General features: G+C 43.3%; 1 protein-coding gene across 1 annotated transcript in view; it reads left to right on the forward strand.

Moving 5' to 3' along the window:
* The first annotated feature begins 209 nt into the window (after window positions 1-209).
* The window catches only part of DENND11 (DENN domain containing 11), a 177,780-nt gene continuing 165,245 nt past the window's right edge, over window positions 210-12,744 (forward strand). The window contains exon 1 of the mRNA XM_029616151.1: window positions 210-364. Coding sequence (XP_029472011.1) covers window positions 322-364 — 43 coding nt within the window. The 5' untranslated portion in view covers window positions 210-321. The remainder of the gene's footprint in view (window positions 365-12,744) is intronic.

Consider the following 12,744-nt stretch of genomic DNA (forward strand, 5'->3'; position numbering starts at 1 on the left):
CATTAGCAGCCCAATCCCCTCTCCTCCCAAAGCATAATGCTAATGCCATGCTCTCCTAACTCCCCCTCCAAAGCATTTTAAAGACTTATGAAGTGCCTGTAATTGTTTGCCAACCCACATCCCGATTTTTACTTAAAAATCTGATTGGGCTGCCTCCCAAGGAAGAATTGTACCACCTGTCCCCCCTATCCCCCACAATCCCTTTTTTTATCCCAGCCAGGAGAGAGGGATCCTCTGCCCTACTCCTGGCACCTGTGATCAGTTATCAATGTGCCTAGGAACTGGAGATAATCCTAAACACTTGGGGAGGCTGTAGCCAGAATGCCCCTTACCTGGGCTTGGAGCTTGAGGATTCTCTTGTCCGGTAGGAATACTTTCCCTGTCCTTTTATTGAATGGACTTCAAGATAGGTCAGTCACTGTGAGCTCCAAATGGCTCTTGTCCATGGTTCACCACACAGCCTAACCTCTCCCTTGTTTGGCCATTGCCTGGCACCCCTTCTATACCAAGTTGACCCTTATTAATCAGTCATCCAGATATAGCTATACCCTTACTCCTTTCCTGTGCAGGAAGGCTGTTACTACTATTATTACCTTCGTAAATGTCCTGGGAGATGTTGCTAGGCCAAACGGTAAGGTGTTGAACTGGCAACGATTTCCTAATATTGCAAAGCGCAGATTCAGCTTGTATTGTTTTCTTATTGGAATGTAGAGGTAGGCCTCTGACAGATCTACGGTTGTCCGAAATTCTCTTTTTCCTATTGCTATAATCACTGTCCTCAATATTTCCATGAAGAAGTTGGGTACATGAAGTGACCAATTACCACTTTCAGGTACAAGACCAGATGAAAAGCCCCATCCTATTTTTAGATTACAAAGTAAATTGAGTACCTGCCTTTCACGCTCTCTCCTGTATGGGGACTAGTATTACCGCTTGTAAATAGAGTAGTCTATCTGTTGTCATCTGTACTGCTTTTTTTTTGGGTCCCTCGCATGGGGACTAAATAAATGCTTCTTTGACTGGGACTTTTAGTTCCATAGCATATCCCCACTGGATCACTTCTGGGACCCACTGTTCCACCGAAATATAGGCCCACTTCTCACAATATTGTTACAGCTGTCCTCCTATTGGTGGGATTGAGGAGTGGCCCTTGGCACAGTCACCGAAGGCCTCTACCCAATGTGGGCTCCCTGGTGTCCTTATTTGTTCCATTGCGCCTGCTTCCTCAAAAGGCTGTATCTGGCCTAGTGGTCTAGATTTTTGCTGGGTAAGAGACCTGTCTGATCTATAGGGCCTGTACTCCTTTAGTCGAGCCCTGCTGGAGGCTCCTTTGAAATTAATCCTGCTCTTATTTTCGGGCAATCTCTGTGGCTTCAATTCTTCCACATCTTTCACTAACTTCTCTAGCTCCTCCCCAAACAGAAGTCTACCTTTGAATGGGAGTCTGCCCAGTCCAGTCTTAGAGGCTGAACCTGCTACCCAATTTTTCAATTATAATAGGCTTATGGCCATCACTGTCATTACCATTTTTTTCCTGATGCCCTGACTAAAATCATGCACGATATCTGCTATAAAAGTCGCTGCTGACTCTAGCGGTGCTGTTTGAATAATACTAGATTGTGACATCTCTGAGTCTTCTATCAAACGGGGCTGTTGCATCCACCTGTCTAGTGCTCTTGCTACATATCTTTCTCAGATGGCTGCCTAAAGCAAAAGGCTAGCCATTTCAGATGATGTCTTCAGTGCAGATTCCACCTTCTCATCCTGTGGTTCCTTCAGCATTGCTCTACCTTCAACCAGAATTATGGTTCTCTTGGTCACCGGTGTAGCGGCGGCATCTGGCTTAGGCAAGCAGAATAACTGGTCCCTCCTATTGTTGCAGCGGGTATGGTTTTTCCATAGCCCTTCTACATTTAAAGGTTGCATCAGAGTTCCCAGGGAGGAACATCAGGACAAACAATTTGCACTCTGTCTCCATCTGCTGGTAGGGCGGATGAATAGCATCTGTCTGGACTGGTCTGCAGGACAAGTTAAAAACAAATTATTCTGATGCAAGGCCCCTTGGTTACTGGAGGTTACTAGGCTTTTTTTTTTTTTTTTTAAACACGCCCAGGGAAGAGACTGAATGAATCTGGTAAGGGGCTATAAAAATCACAGTAATTGTTCACACAGAGAAGCAAAACGAGCTAGTAATGGTACTACTCCCCCCCCCCCTTTTTTTTTAAATTATATCTTTATTGATTATTTTCCATTTACATAAGTAATAAAAAATCAAGGCATATTTTGCTTATATAAAGAAACATTTTCATAATAGGAATTTTTTTTCATAAGAATTTCACCAAATATAAGCAGAATTCAAGTCCACATGTTGGGGGATATCAAAAGCAAATTACAAAACAAAAAGATATTATATCTTAGTCATAGCAGCTGTTTCTTACTTTCTTGTGACTACTATTCCCTGCTTTTAATTAGATGTTCATTAATTACTAACGATTTATCATTCAAAAAGGTCTCCAAATGAGTTGGATCTAAGAACACATATGATTTCCCTTGAAAGGGTACTAAACATTTGGAGGGAAACTTTAGGAAAAAAGTAGCCCCAAGAGAAATCGTACGTTGTCTATGAGAAAGAAATATTCTACGATATTATATTTCGTGAGAGACATCCGGGTATACATAAACATGTTGGCCACAAAATTCAACAGATGTATATTTAAAATACTGCTTACATATTAAATCCTTGTCATTATCTGTTACAAAAGTAACCAAAAAAGAGTAGCTCTTTTGGATATAATATCCTGGTAGTCTTGAAGAAACTCAGATACATTGAGACTATTATTTAAAAAAAGGTTATCATAGCCCCCCTCATTATTCCGAATAGATTTAAATTCCGGAAGATAGTAACATTTAGAAAGCATGATTTCTCTTTCATGAGAAATCATCCCTATGGCTCAATGAACCTCTCCAACCTGCTCAATCCGCCCACCCCACCAGAATGAACCTCAAGTGCACCCTACAAGTCCCCTCACTCAAGAAAGCCCGACTCTCAGCAACAAGGACCCGTGCCCTCTCTATTGCAGGCCCCACCCTTTGGAACTCTCTCCCTCCCTACCTTCGCCTGGAGCAATGCCCTTATAAATTCCGAAAACTGCTAAAGACCTGGCTTTTTCACCAGGCCTTTCCGGATTAATCCCTCCTGACATCTCTACCCTGCCCTATCCCTTTGCCAAATCCTGCTAAACCCTTCATCAGTGTAATACATCCTGCCAGACCATGTAATCATATCAGCTCCATTTGTAAATCTTGTAAATAATTCTCAGACTCGTTAATTTTGTTACCGCTTTCCTGTTTCTCGCCTTTCACTAAGTTTGTCAGGTTCGCTGTTTTGAACCTTCTCTTAGTTGTCCCCCCCCCCCCTTCCCTGTTATTTGTAATTTCCACCTTTTGTTATCATGTAAACCGATATGATGTGTACTTTAATGTCGGTATAGAAAAGCTGTTAAATAAATAAATAAATGAGAAATCTGTAAAATTTCACCAACATACTTTTTAAACAATTCCACTGGGGATAATAATCTGGTTTTCGGAAAATTCACAAACCTTAGATTTTTTATTTATTTATTTTTTATTTAAAAACTTTTCTATACCGTTGCTAAGTTAAATACCATTGCAACTGTTTACATGTAGGCACATATTTAATGTAGGTAAAAGTGTACTATAGTACATTCTTTTTTTTTGTATTCAAGATTTTTATTGAACCAACAAGTATGTACAATCCAAACTTCACATGCAAATGTACACATATTATGCACTCGTAAATGAAAGTAACACAGGAACAGCCTGTACCTAATATGGTAAACAAGAACATAGTACAACATAATCCATACCGGCCTTCCCCTCCCACTATCTATACCTGGTTCATTTGACTATTATACCCATCCCCCCCCCCTCCCCCCATTGCTTCACATGTACACAAAGACTAAGATCAAGGAGATAATCAAATGAGGTATATGCCAGAAAAATGCAAAAAAAATCAACTCAATATATCCTGGATCCACAGATCGAGATTTGAGCCATTCCGGGGTCAAAACACTATTCAGGTCTCCATTGCCCCCATCACCTTGGTATACCATTTGTGATAGGGAAGCCAAGTTCGCTCGAAGTGGGCCACTCTCTTATTTTTATAAGCTGTAATACGAGATAACCTATAAATCTTCCGGACTTTACTCTGAATGTCCTCAATTGTAGGAGGGGAAGGGGATTTCCACAATCGTGCTATCTCACAGCGGCTGGCTGTGAAGACATACTGGGCTAACTGATTAGATGACTGCGACAGGCCAGAAATCGCCTGACCCAATAGCCCAGATGCAGGAGTGAAAACAGGCATGCCAGGAAAGATTGCACGGAGCCATTGATGCACCCGCCCCCAAACCCCACTATAGTACATTCTAACAGGTGCCGTCAAAGTTTCGGTTACAATATATCATTATACATAGTCATTTAGTGAGGTAGTTCATGGTAGTTTTATCACACATAGTATTATAGTTATGCTTTGTGGTGTAGAAATCATAGACTAATCTACTGTACAGTCTTACGGACTGTGTGTCGGTGCCTTTCTGTCTTTTCCCGAATAATTTCTCTCTATTCTCCTCTTTGTAAAATGCTTGTTTAAAAAGCCATGTTTTTAAACTTTTCTTAACTTTCTTAAACTTTTTATGCCATTACATTATCGAGTTGTTCTATTCTATGATGTAAGAGCAAACTGTCCTTAATATTAGATTCAAATACAGATTGAACATGCAGGTGAGAATCTATCCTGATGTGTCAAAAAGTGACACAAAGGAAGAAAAAACAATTTATGCTTTTAAAACCTCAGGTACAACAAATAGGAGCAACCTTCCTATTGAAATTTCCCTGCAGATGTCAAATTAGAAACAATGGGTCAACCTCTCTCTTCTTCCTTCCAGAACAGTTTGCTAGATCTAAGACCCCCCCCCCCCCCCCCCCCCCCACACACACACACACACACACACAAATACACTGATACTCTCTCTCTCACACAGACGTTTTTCTCCTCTCAGCTGTTTGAAAGAATGTTTATTAACTATAATGTTATTACTAGAATTTGGTTCCTTTAATAAGTTCTTAGCATAGGGGACCTCTTTATTCTGAAGTATTGGATTGTGACTGGTGATACAATAGGATTTTTTTTTCTCTTTCCTCTTCTTTAATCTGATGATGTAATAATTATGTAAGAGATGTTGATTACTTCAGATTTTCTATGTCAAGATTGTTTTCTTGGTATGTATGATTATTAAAACCTTGATTAAAAAAAAAAAAGTTTTCAGTTCTTCATTTCCATTCTCAAGTCAGCAGAAATCCTCTGTGTTTACCCAACACCCTTTTGAATTTCATTACCATTCTTGTCTTCACCAACCTCTTCCGGGAGGACATTCCATGCTTCCACCACCCTTTCTGTGAAGAAATTTTCCTAACATAATTCCAGTCTTCCCCCTTAGAGTTTCATATTGTGACCATTGTTTTACAGCTTCCTTTCAGGTATTTAAACGTCTGTATCATGTCTCCCTTGTCTCTTCTCTCCTTCAGGGTATACATATTAAGATCCTTCAGTTTCATCTCGTATGGCTTTCCGAGCAGACCCCACATCATTTTGGATGCCTTTCTCCGGACCGCTTCCATTCTGTCCTTAATCCTTTTTGAGATGAGATTTCCAGAACTGAACACTATTCAGGGCATTATTACCTCATTTCTCCTGCTTGTTATGCCATTCTCTATGCAGTACAGCATCTCTCTGGCCTTAGCCACTAACTTATTACATTAGAACATAAGATATGCCATACTGGATCAGGGCAAGGATCCATCAAGCCCAGCATCCAGCCTCCGACAGTGGCCAATCCAAGTCACAAGTACCTCATAAGTACCCAAACATTAAACACATCTCAAGCTACTATTGCTTCTTAATAGCAGTTTATGGATTTTTTTCTCTAGGAACTTATTCAAACCTTTTTTAAATCCAGTTACTTTAACTGCCATAACCACATCCTCTGGCAATGAATTCCAGAGCTTAAATATGCACTGAGTGAAAAAGAATTTTCTTCGATTTGTTTTAAATGAGCTACTTGCTAAGTTCATGAAGTGCCCCCTAGTCCTATTCTCTGAGAGAGTAACCAATTTACATTAACCTGTAAATTTACATTAACCTGTAAAATGATTTGTTAGACCTCTATCATATCCCACCCCCCCCCCCCCCCCCCCAGTTGTCTCTTCCCTAAACTGAACAGCCCTAACTTCTTTAGCCTTTCCTCATATTGAAGCCGTTCCATGCTCCTTATTTTGGTCACACGTCTCTATACTTTCTCCAATGCAACTATATCTTTTTTGAGATGTGGTGACCAGAATTGCATACATTATTCAAGGTGCAGTATCACCATGGAGTAATACAGAGCTATTATGACATCAACTATTTTATTCGCCATTCCCTTCCTAATAATTCCTAACATTCTATTTGCTTTTTTGACTGCCACAGCACACCGAGCCAACAATTTCAATGTATTATCCACTATGACACCTAGATCTCTTTTCTGGGTGGTAACTCCTAAGATAGAATCTAACATTGTAACTACAGCAAGAGTTATTTTTCCCTATATGCATCACCTTGCATTTGTCCTTATTAAATTTCTTCTGCCATTTGGAAGCCCAATCTTCTGGTTTCACAAGGTCCTCCTGCAATTTATTACAATGCGCTTGTGATTTAACTACTCTGAATAATTTGTATCATCTGCAAATTTAAGCACCTCACTTGTCGTGCCCCTTTCCAGATCATTTATAAATACATTAAAAAGCACCTGTCCAAGTACAGGTCCCTGAGGCACTCCACTGTTTACCCTTTTCCACTGTGAAAACAAACTATTTAATCCTACTCTGTTTCCTGTCTTTTAACCAGTTTGCAGTCCACAAAAAGACATCGCCTCCTATCCCATGACTATTTAGTTTTCTTAGAAGCCTCTTATGAGGGACTTTGTCGAATGCCTTCTGAAAATCCAAATACACCATATCTACCGGATCACTTTTTAACATATGTTTATTCACCCCTTCAAAAAAAAATGTAGGACATTTGTGAGGCAAGACTTCCCCTTGGGTAAATCCATGCAGGCTGTGTCCCATCAAATGTTTTGAGATTTTATTCTTTATAAACAGTTTCCATGATTTTTCCCAGAACTGAAGTCAGGCACACTGGTCTATAGTTTCACGGATCACCCCTGGAGCCCTTTTTAAATATCAGGATTACAGTGGCTACCTTCCAGTCTTCAGGTACAATGGATGATTTTAATAATAGGTTACAAATTAATTGAAATAGGTCTGAAATTTCAATTTTTAGTTCTTTCAAAACCCTGGGGTATATACCATCCGGTCCAGGTGATTTACTAGTCTTCAGTTTGTCAATCTGGCCTATCACATCTTCCAGATTCACCGTGATTTGGTTCAGTTCATCTGAATAGGCACCCTTGAAAACCTTCTCTCTCTCTTCCTTCCTCACATCACACATCTGCCTCCTTCAGTATAGCAGCTGTACACTTTCCTATAAAATAACTTTGTAATGAACTCTCATATTTTATATAAAATATTATATGAATTCCTGCCTTTGTGTCTTTATTCTACTATACTCACTGCTCAGGAAAAGCTGAACCTAAGACCTCATGCATGCATCAACACTAAGATTAATAAGATTACACCTCCTGTTGCCAATTTTATGAAGCAGGACTAAAACCACCCTCCCCCAGTCCTGCAGTACTACTGCCATCTCCTTCAATGGATCCGCCAGCATAGCTCAGCACTACTCAAGTATCCTTGGATGTATCTCATCTGGACCCATGGCTTTGTCTACTTTCAGTTTGCCTAGTTCTTCCCACTCTCTCCTTTAAATGGGGATGTATCTACACCACTCATATCTGTACTCTTGCTAGCCAGCAACTGTTCTTCTCCAATGACTTCCTTAGAGAAAACTGAACTGAAGTACCGTATTTCCACGCATATAACCCGCGGGTAATGTGCGTTTTTACCTACCCCGCATGCCCCCCGCGGGGTATAAACGTGGGCGGGTTATCCAGAAAAAATTTTACAACCAATAAAGTTTCCCGACTCTGAATAGGCTGCAGCTGAGAGGAGTCCGTCCTATCCCTGCGCCCGGCCGCTTCCTGATTGGTCGCGTGTTAAATCTAGGCCGCAGGCGGGTGGGCGCTTGTTCCAGGCGGCGGCGGCGGGGGCGGGTGGACGCGCGTTAGTTCGAGACGGCCGGCGGGTGGTAGCGTGTTAAATCTAGGCCGGGTCGCACAGGCGCGCATTCATTCACTGCCGGTGGGGGCAGCCCCCACCGGCAGTGAATGAATGCGCGCCGAAAGCAGCTTGTTCCAGGCGGCGGTGGCGGGTGGACGCGCGTTAGTTCGAGGCGGGTGGTCGCGTGTTAAATCTAGGCCGGGTCGCTCAAGGCAATCTAGGCCGGGTCGCTCAAGGCAGTCACATGCCGTGACGTCACGGCATGTGACTGCCTTGAGCATCGAATCGCAGGGGTCGCATTCATTCACTGCCGGTGGGGGCTGGGGCAGCCCCCACCGGCAGTGAATGAATTCATTCATCCAGGCGGAGGAGCCGGCTGCTTTCAGCTGCCGCTGCCGGCTGCTTTCGGCGCTCAAGGCAGTAGCGGCGAAAGCAGCCGGCTCCTCCGCCTGGATGAATGAATGCGACCCCTGCGATTCGATGCTCAAGGCAGTCACATGCCGTGACGTCACGGCATGTGACTGCCTTGAGCGACCCGGCCTAGATTGCCTTGAGCGACCCGGCCTAGATTTAACACGCGACCACCCGCCTCGAACTAACGCGCGTCCACCCGCCACCGCCGCCTGGAACAAGCTGCTTTCGGCGCGCATTCATTCACTGCCGGTGGGGGCTGCCCCCACCGGCAGTGAATGAATGCGCGCCTGTGCGACCCGGCCTAGATTTAACACGCGACCACCCGCCGGCCGTCTCGAACTAACGCGCGTCCACCCGCCCCCGCCGCCGCCGCCTGGAACAAGCGCCCACCCGCCCGCGGCCTAGATTTAACACGCGACCACCCGGCTCCCGCCGCCCGCCTGGACCCACGCGGCCCTCCGACAGGTATTTAAAAATTTATTTTTTTTTTGAATTGCGGGTTATATGAGGAGGCGGGGTATATTAAAACTTTTTTTCATAAATCTTGAAAACCTGCGGGTTATGTGTGTGGGCGGGTTATATACGTGGGCGGGTTATTGTCGTGGAAATACGGTAAATGTTAAATATGTCTGTTAATTCTTCATCTTTCTCCACATCTTGCTCCCTGTCTCCTTTCAATCTTGCGATGCCTCCTCTGGTCTTCCTCCTCTCTCTAATATATCTGAAAAATGTTTTTTGTCACCACGCTTTACCTCTTTGGCGATTTTTTCTTCCACTCGAGCTTTCGCCATCCTGATTTCTTTCCTCATTTTCCTTAAACTTCCCAATATTCTTTTTGAGTTCCTTTATAAAACTTTGTCAGTTTAGATCTTGTTGCCTTTATTTTCTCAGCCACTATCTTGAAGAACCTGCATGGTGCGGCAGTTACCACCATAAGAAACTTGCTGAGCAGACTGGATGGATCATTTGGTATTTTTCTGTTGTCAATACTATGTTAAATCCAATAAATCCATGCTGCTACCAGCACCATGACCTTAGAGAAGGTTCTGGGCACGGTGTCCAAACCAAAAGATAGCACTCAAAAAGTAATAAAGTCGTCCCAAAGCAGTGAAACGTAGAAAGTTGTTGATGCTCCAGCCGGATGGGAATATGAAGATACTTCTCCGACAACCCAGAGACAACACACTCCTCCAACTGTACTGCTAATAATCAGCGGGTGCAAGGTTTCCACGTGGGAACAAGTCACCTACAAAAGCTGGATGACTCCCTTGAGATCCAAGATGGGGCAGAGGAATATCGGCCCGAATTATCTTGAGACATAGGCCCTGGTATCAGAGCCTGCAGGCTGAGGATTCCTGACAATGTACACTCCACTGACTTTCTCTTCTGTGGAGAGTGGCAGGGAGACACCACGAAAATGTCCCAAAGAACGCTGAGAAACTCCAGAACATAGCCATCTCTTACCACCTCCAGACCCCACTGATCTGAAGTGATCTTGATCCACCTCAGATAAAAAGGAGAGACAGGCGACTCCCTACCTACGATTCTTGGGACTTGGTCAGCACACCCTCATTGAGGGGTTTGGGGGGGGGGTGGGGGCATCACTACTCGAGCCCACGCCCTGATTGGCTGCCAAGAGCGAAGGACTGTACCTACCCAAAGGACGAGCCCTATGAAAAGTTGCTCCTCTGTAGGGTAGAAAATGTTTGAAAAACGCCCAGCATGACGTATCGTGCCGAATGAGCATGGCGCTTGCTTTAACCCTCTGGTAACCGAGGTACGTGGGACTCACCCCACTTATTGGCCATTTCTTTTTTCTCTTGTTTATTTTCTCTCTCTCAAATCAGAGTGATCCTTAAAAGGCCATTTCATCAGAGTAGGCTTTGGATTGTCTCAGCACCAATTTGTCAGCTATTAGCCAACATTCAATCCTGCTTAGCTTTTGAGATCAGACGAGATTGGGCTCATCCAGGGTGGAGAGGCCATAGGGCACTGCTCTGATTTCAAATCAGACTCATCAACTTCCTGAGAGCAAGGCACAGCGATCCAACAGGGAGCAGCAAGAGGCCATCTGCAATTCATTCCCACCACACCTAGGCCTGCTTAAGGATAGCCTCAATTCTCCTAGCCTGCACCTCCTTCAAGCCTCTCACTCTTCCACAGGGATAGCCACCCAGTGGTGACTGTACACACCAGCACATCCACTTTCAAAAAGCGCATCTGCTCTCTCTCTCTGCTGGATCCAAGGGGTACAATGCTACTAAGGCTCGTCCCCCAGTAAAAACAGCCTCCGAAGTGCCCCATTCAAGATCAAGCAATTCTTGAATATCATCCATAATGCTTCACGCAAGGAATCTAAATGAGATTGTTTGGCTTCAGCACACGGCACCCCCAGCATCCACAGTGTGTGGACGATCTGAATCAGCAACCATCTCTATGAAAGATATGCAACATTGTGCTGTACAGTTCTAACCGCAGAGGAATTTCCCATCCTCCAGGGAGTAAGAGCCGCTTTCACCATCTGTGCCACCTGGGTTTCTATCAGTGTGACCTGTAGCAGATGGAGACATACGCCAATGCTTACCTGCAGCACCAAGTGTGCTGGGATCTGCAGAATGCGATCCTGAACTCTTAGGCCTACCACGTCATGACTGAGCAAAACCCTGCAAGTGGGGCCTAGATATAGATATATATATTTTTTAAGTAATCCCAGTAGGGAGATGCACATCCACCATCTGCTGGAGACTGACGGCCTGATGCAAGTGCAGTGGTATATATACCATGTCAGCTTTGCTCTGTTTCCATCTGCTGGGATTTAGAGCCCCACAGGACGACTATTGACACAATCATTTGGCAGCTAAAAGGCAGAAAACTGAGTCCATCTGTCTACACCAGGGGTCAGGAACCTTTTTGGCTGAGAGAGCCATAAACGCCACATTTTTAAAATGTAATTCCATGAGAGCCATACAATATGTTTAAAACTAAATACAAGTAAATGTGTGCATTTTATGTAAGATCACACTTTTAAAGTACAATAAGTCTCTGAAAATATTACACCAGGCCTTAAGACACCAATACATCTCCTATTAGGAAAACGGACCAAGTCAGGCTGCTATAGAGTCCTACACAGAAACTACACGCCAGCAGAAAACCTCACCTGAATCACGTGCTGTCCCTCACCTAACATAGAATAAAGAGACCAAAACGCATAACAAGAAGCATGCAGAAAAAACTGAATTGGAAACTGCAACAAGCCAGAGTCTCTGTATGCAGTGTACAAAGGAAAAAGAAACAATCACCACATCCTTATAAACAAATCAAGAAATATAAAATCATCAGCAGTAAAACTGTACTAACAAAAAGAACATATTTCGAAACAGCTGATGAGTGGAATATCCAATAATTAAAAACTCATATAAAACATTTCCAGATACCAACAAAATATTTCAAAATAGCAGACACAAAGATCCAGTAATGAAAAATAATAAGGATACAAAAATTTTTTTGCTCTGCATACCTGGGAACGTTTGATATCCAGGTGTCCTGAGATTGTTCTGAATTAGCAGAGGTGGGGTGGTTTGCTTGGAACTTTCTCCTCTCTCAGTCACATAACAGCGCTCTCTCTCACACTGGCTCTCAATGACACACCTATACACACATGCTCTCAGTCACTCACATATACAAATGTTTTTTCTCTCTCACTTATATAGGCTCTTAATTACACATTACACACATGCTGTCTATCTTTTCACGCTTACACACACACACAGGCTTTCAATCACATAAATACATGCTGTCTTTTTTCTCTCACACACAGACTCTCATTCACATGCTTACAAACATGTCCTCTCTTTCTCTCATTTACACCCAGGCTCTCAATCACATACTACACATGCTCCCTCACCTAAATCAGCTCTCAATCACACACAGACACACATGGTCTCTCTCTCTCATTTAAACACAGGCTCTCAATCACATACTCACTGCTCCATCACCTAAACCAGCTGTCAATCAGACACAGACACACATGATCTC

The sequence above is a fragment of the Rhinatrema bivittatum genome, chromosome 9 (assembly GCF_901001135.1).
Source record: "Rhinatrema bivittatum chromosome 9, aRhiBiv1.1, whole genome shotgun sequence".
NCBI lineage: Eukaryota > Metazoa > Chordata > Amphibia > Gymnophiona > Rhinatrematidae > Rhinatrema > Rhinatrema bivittatum.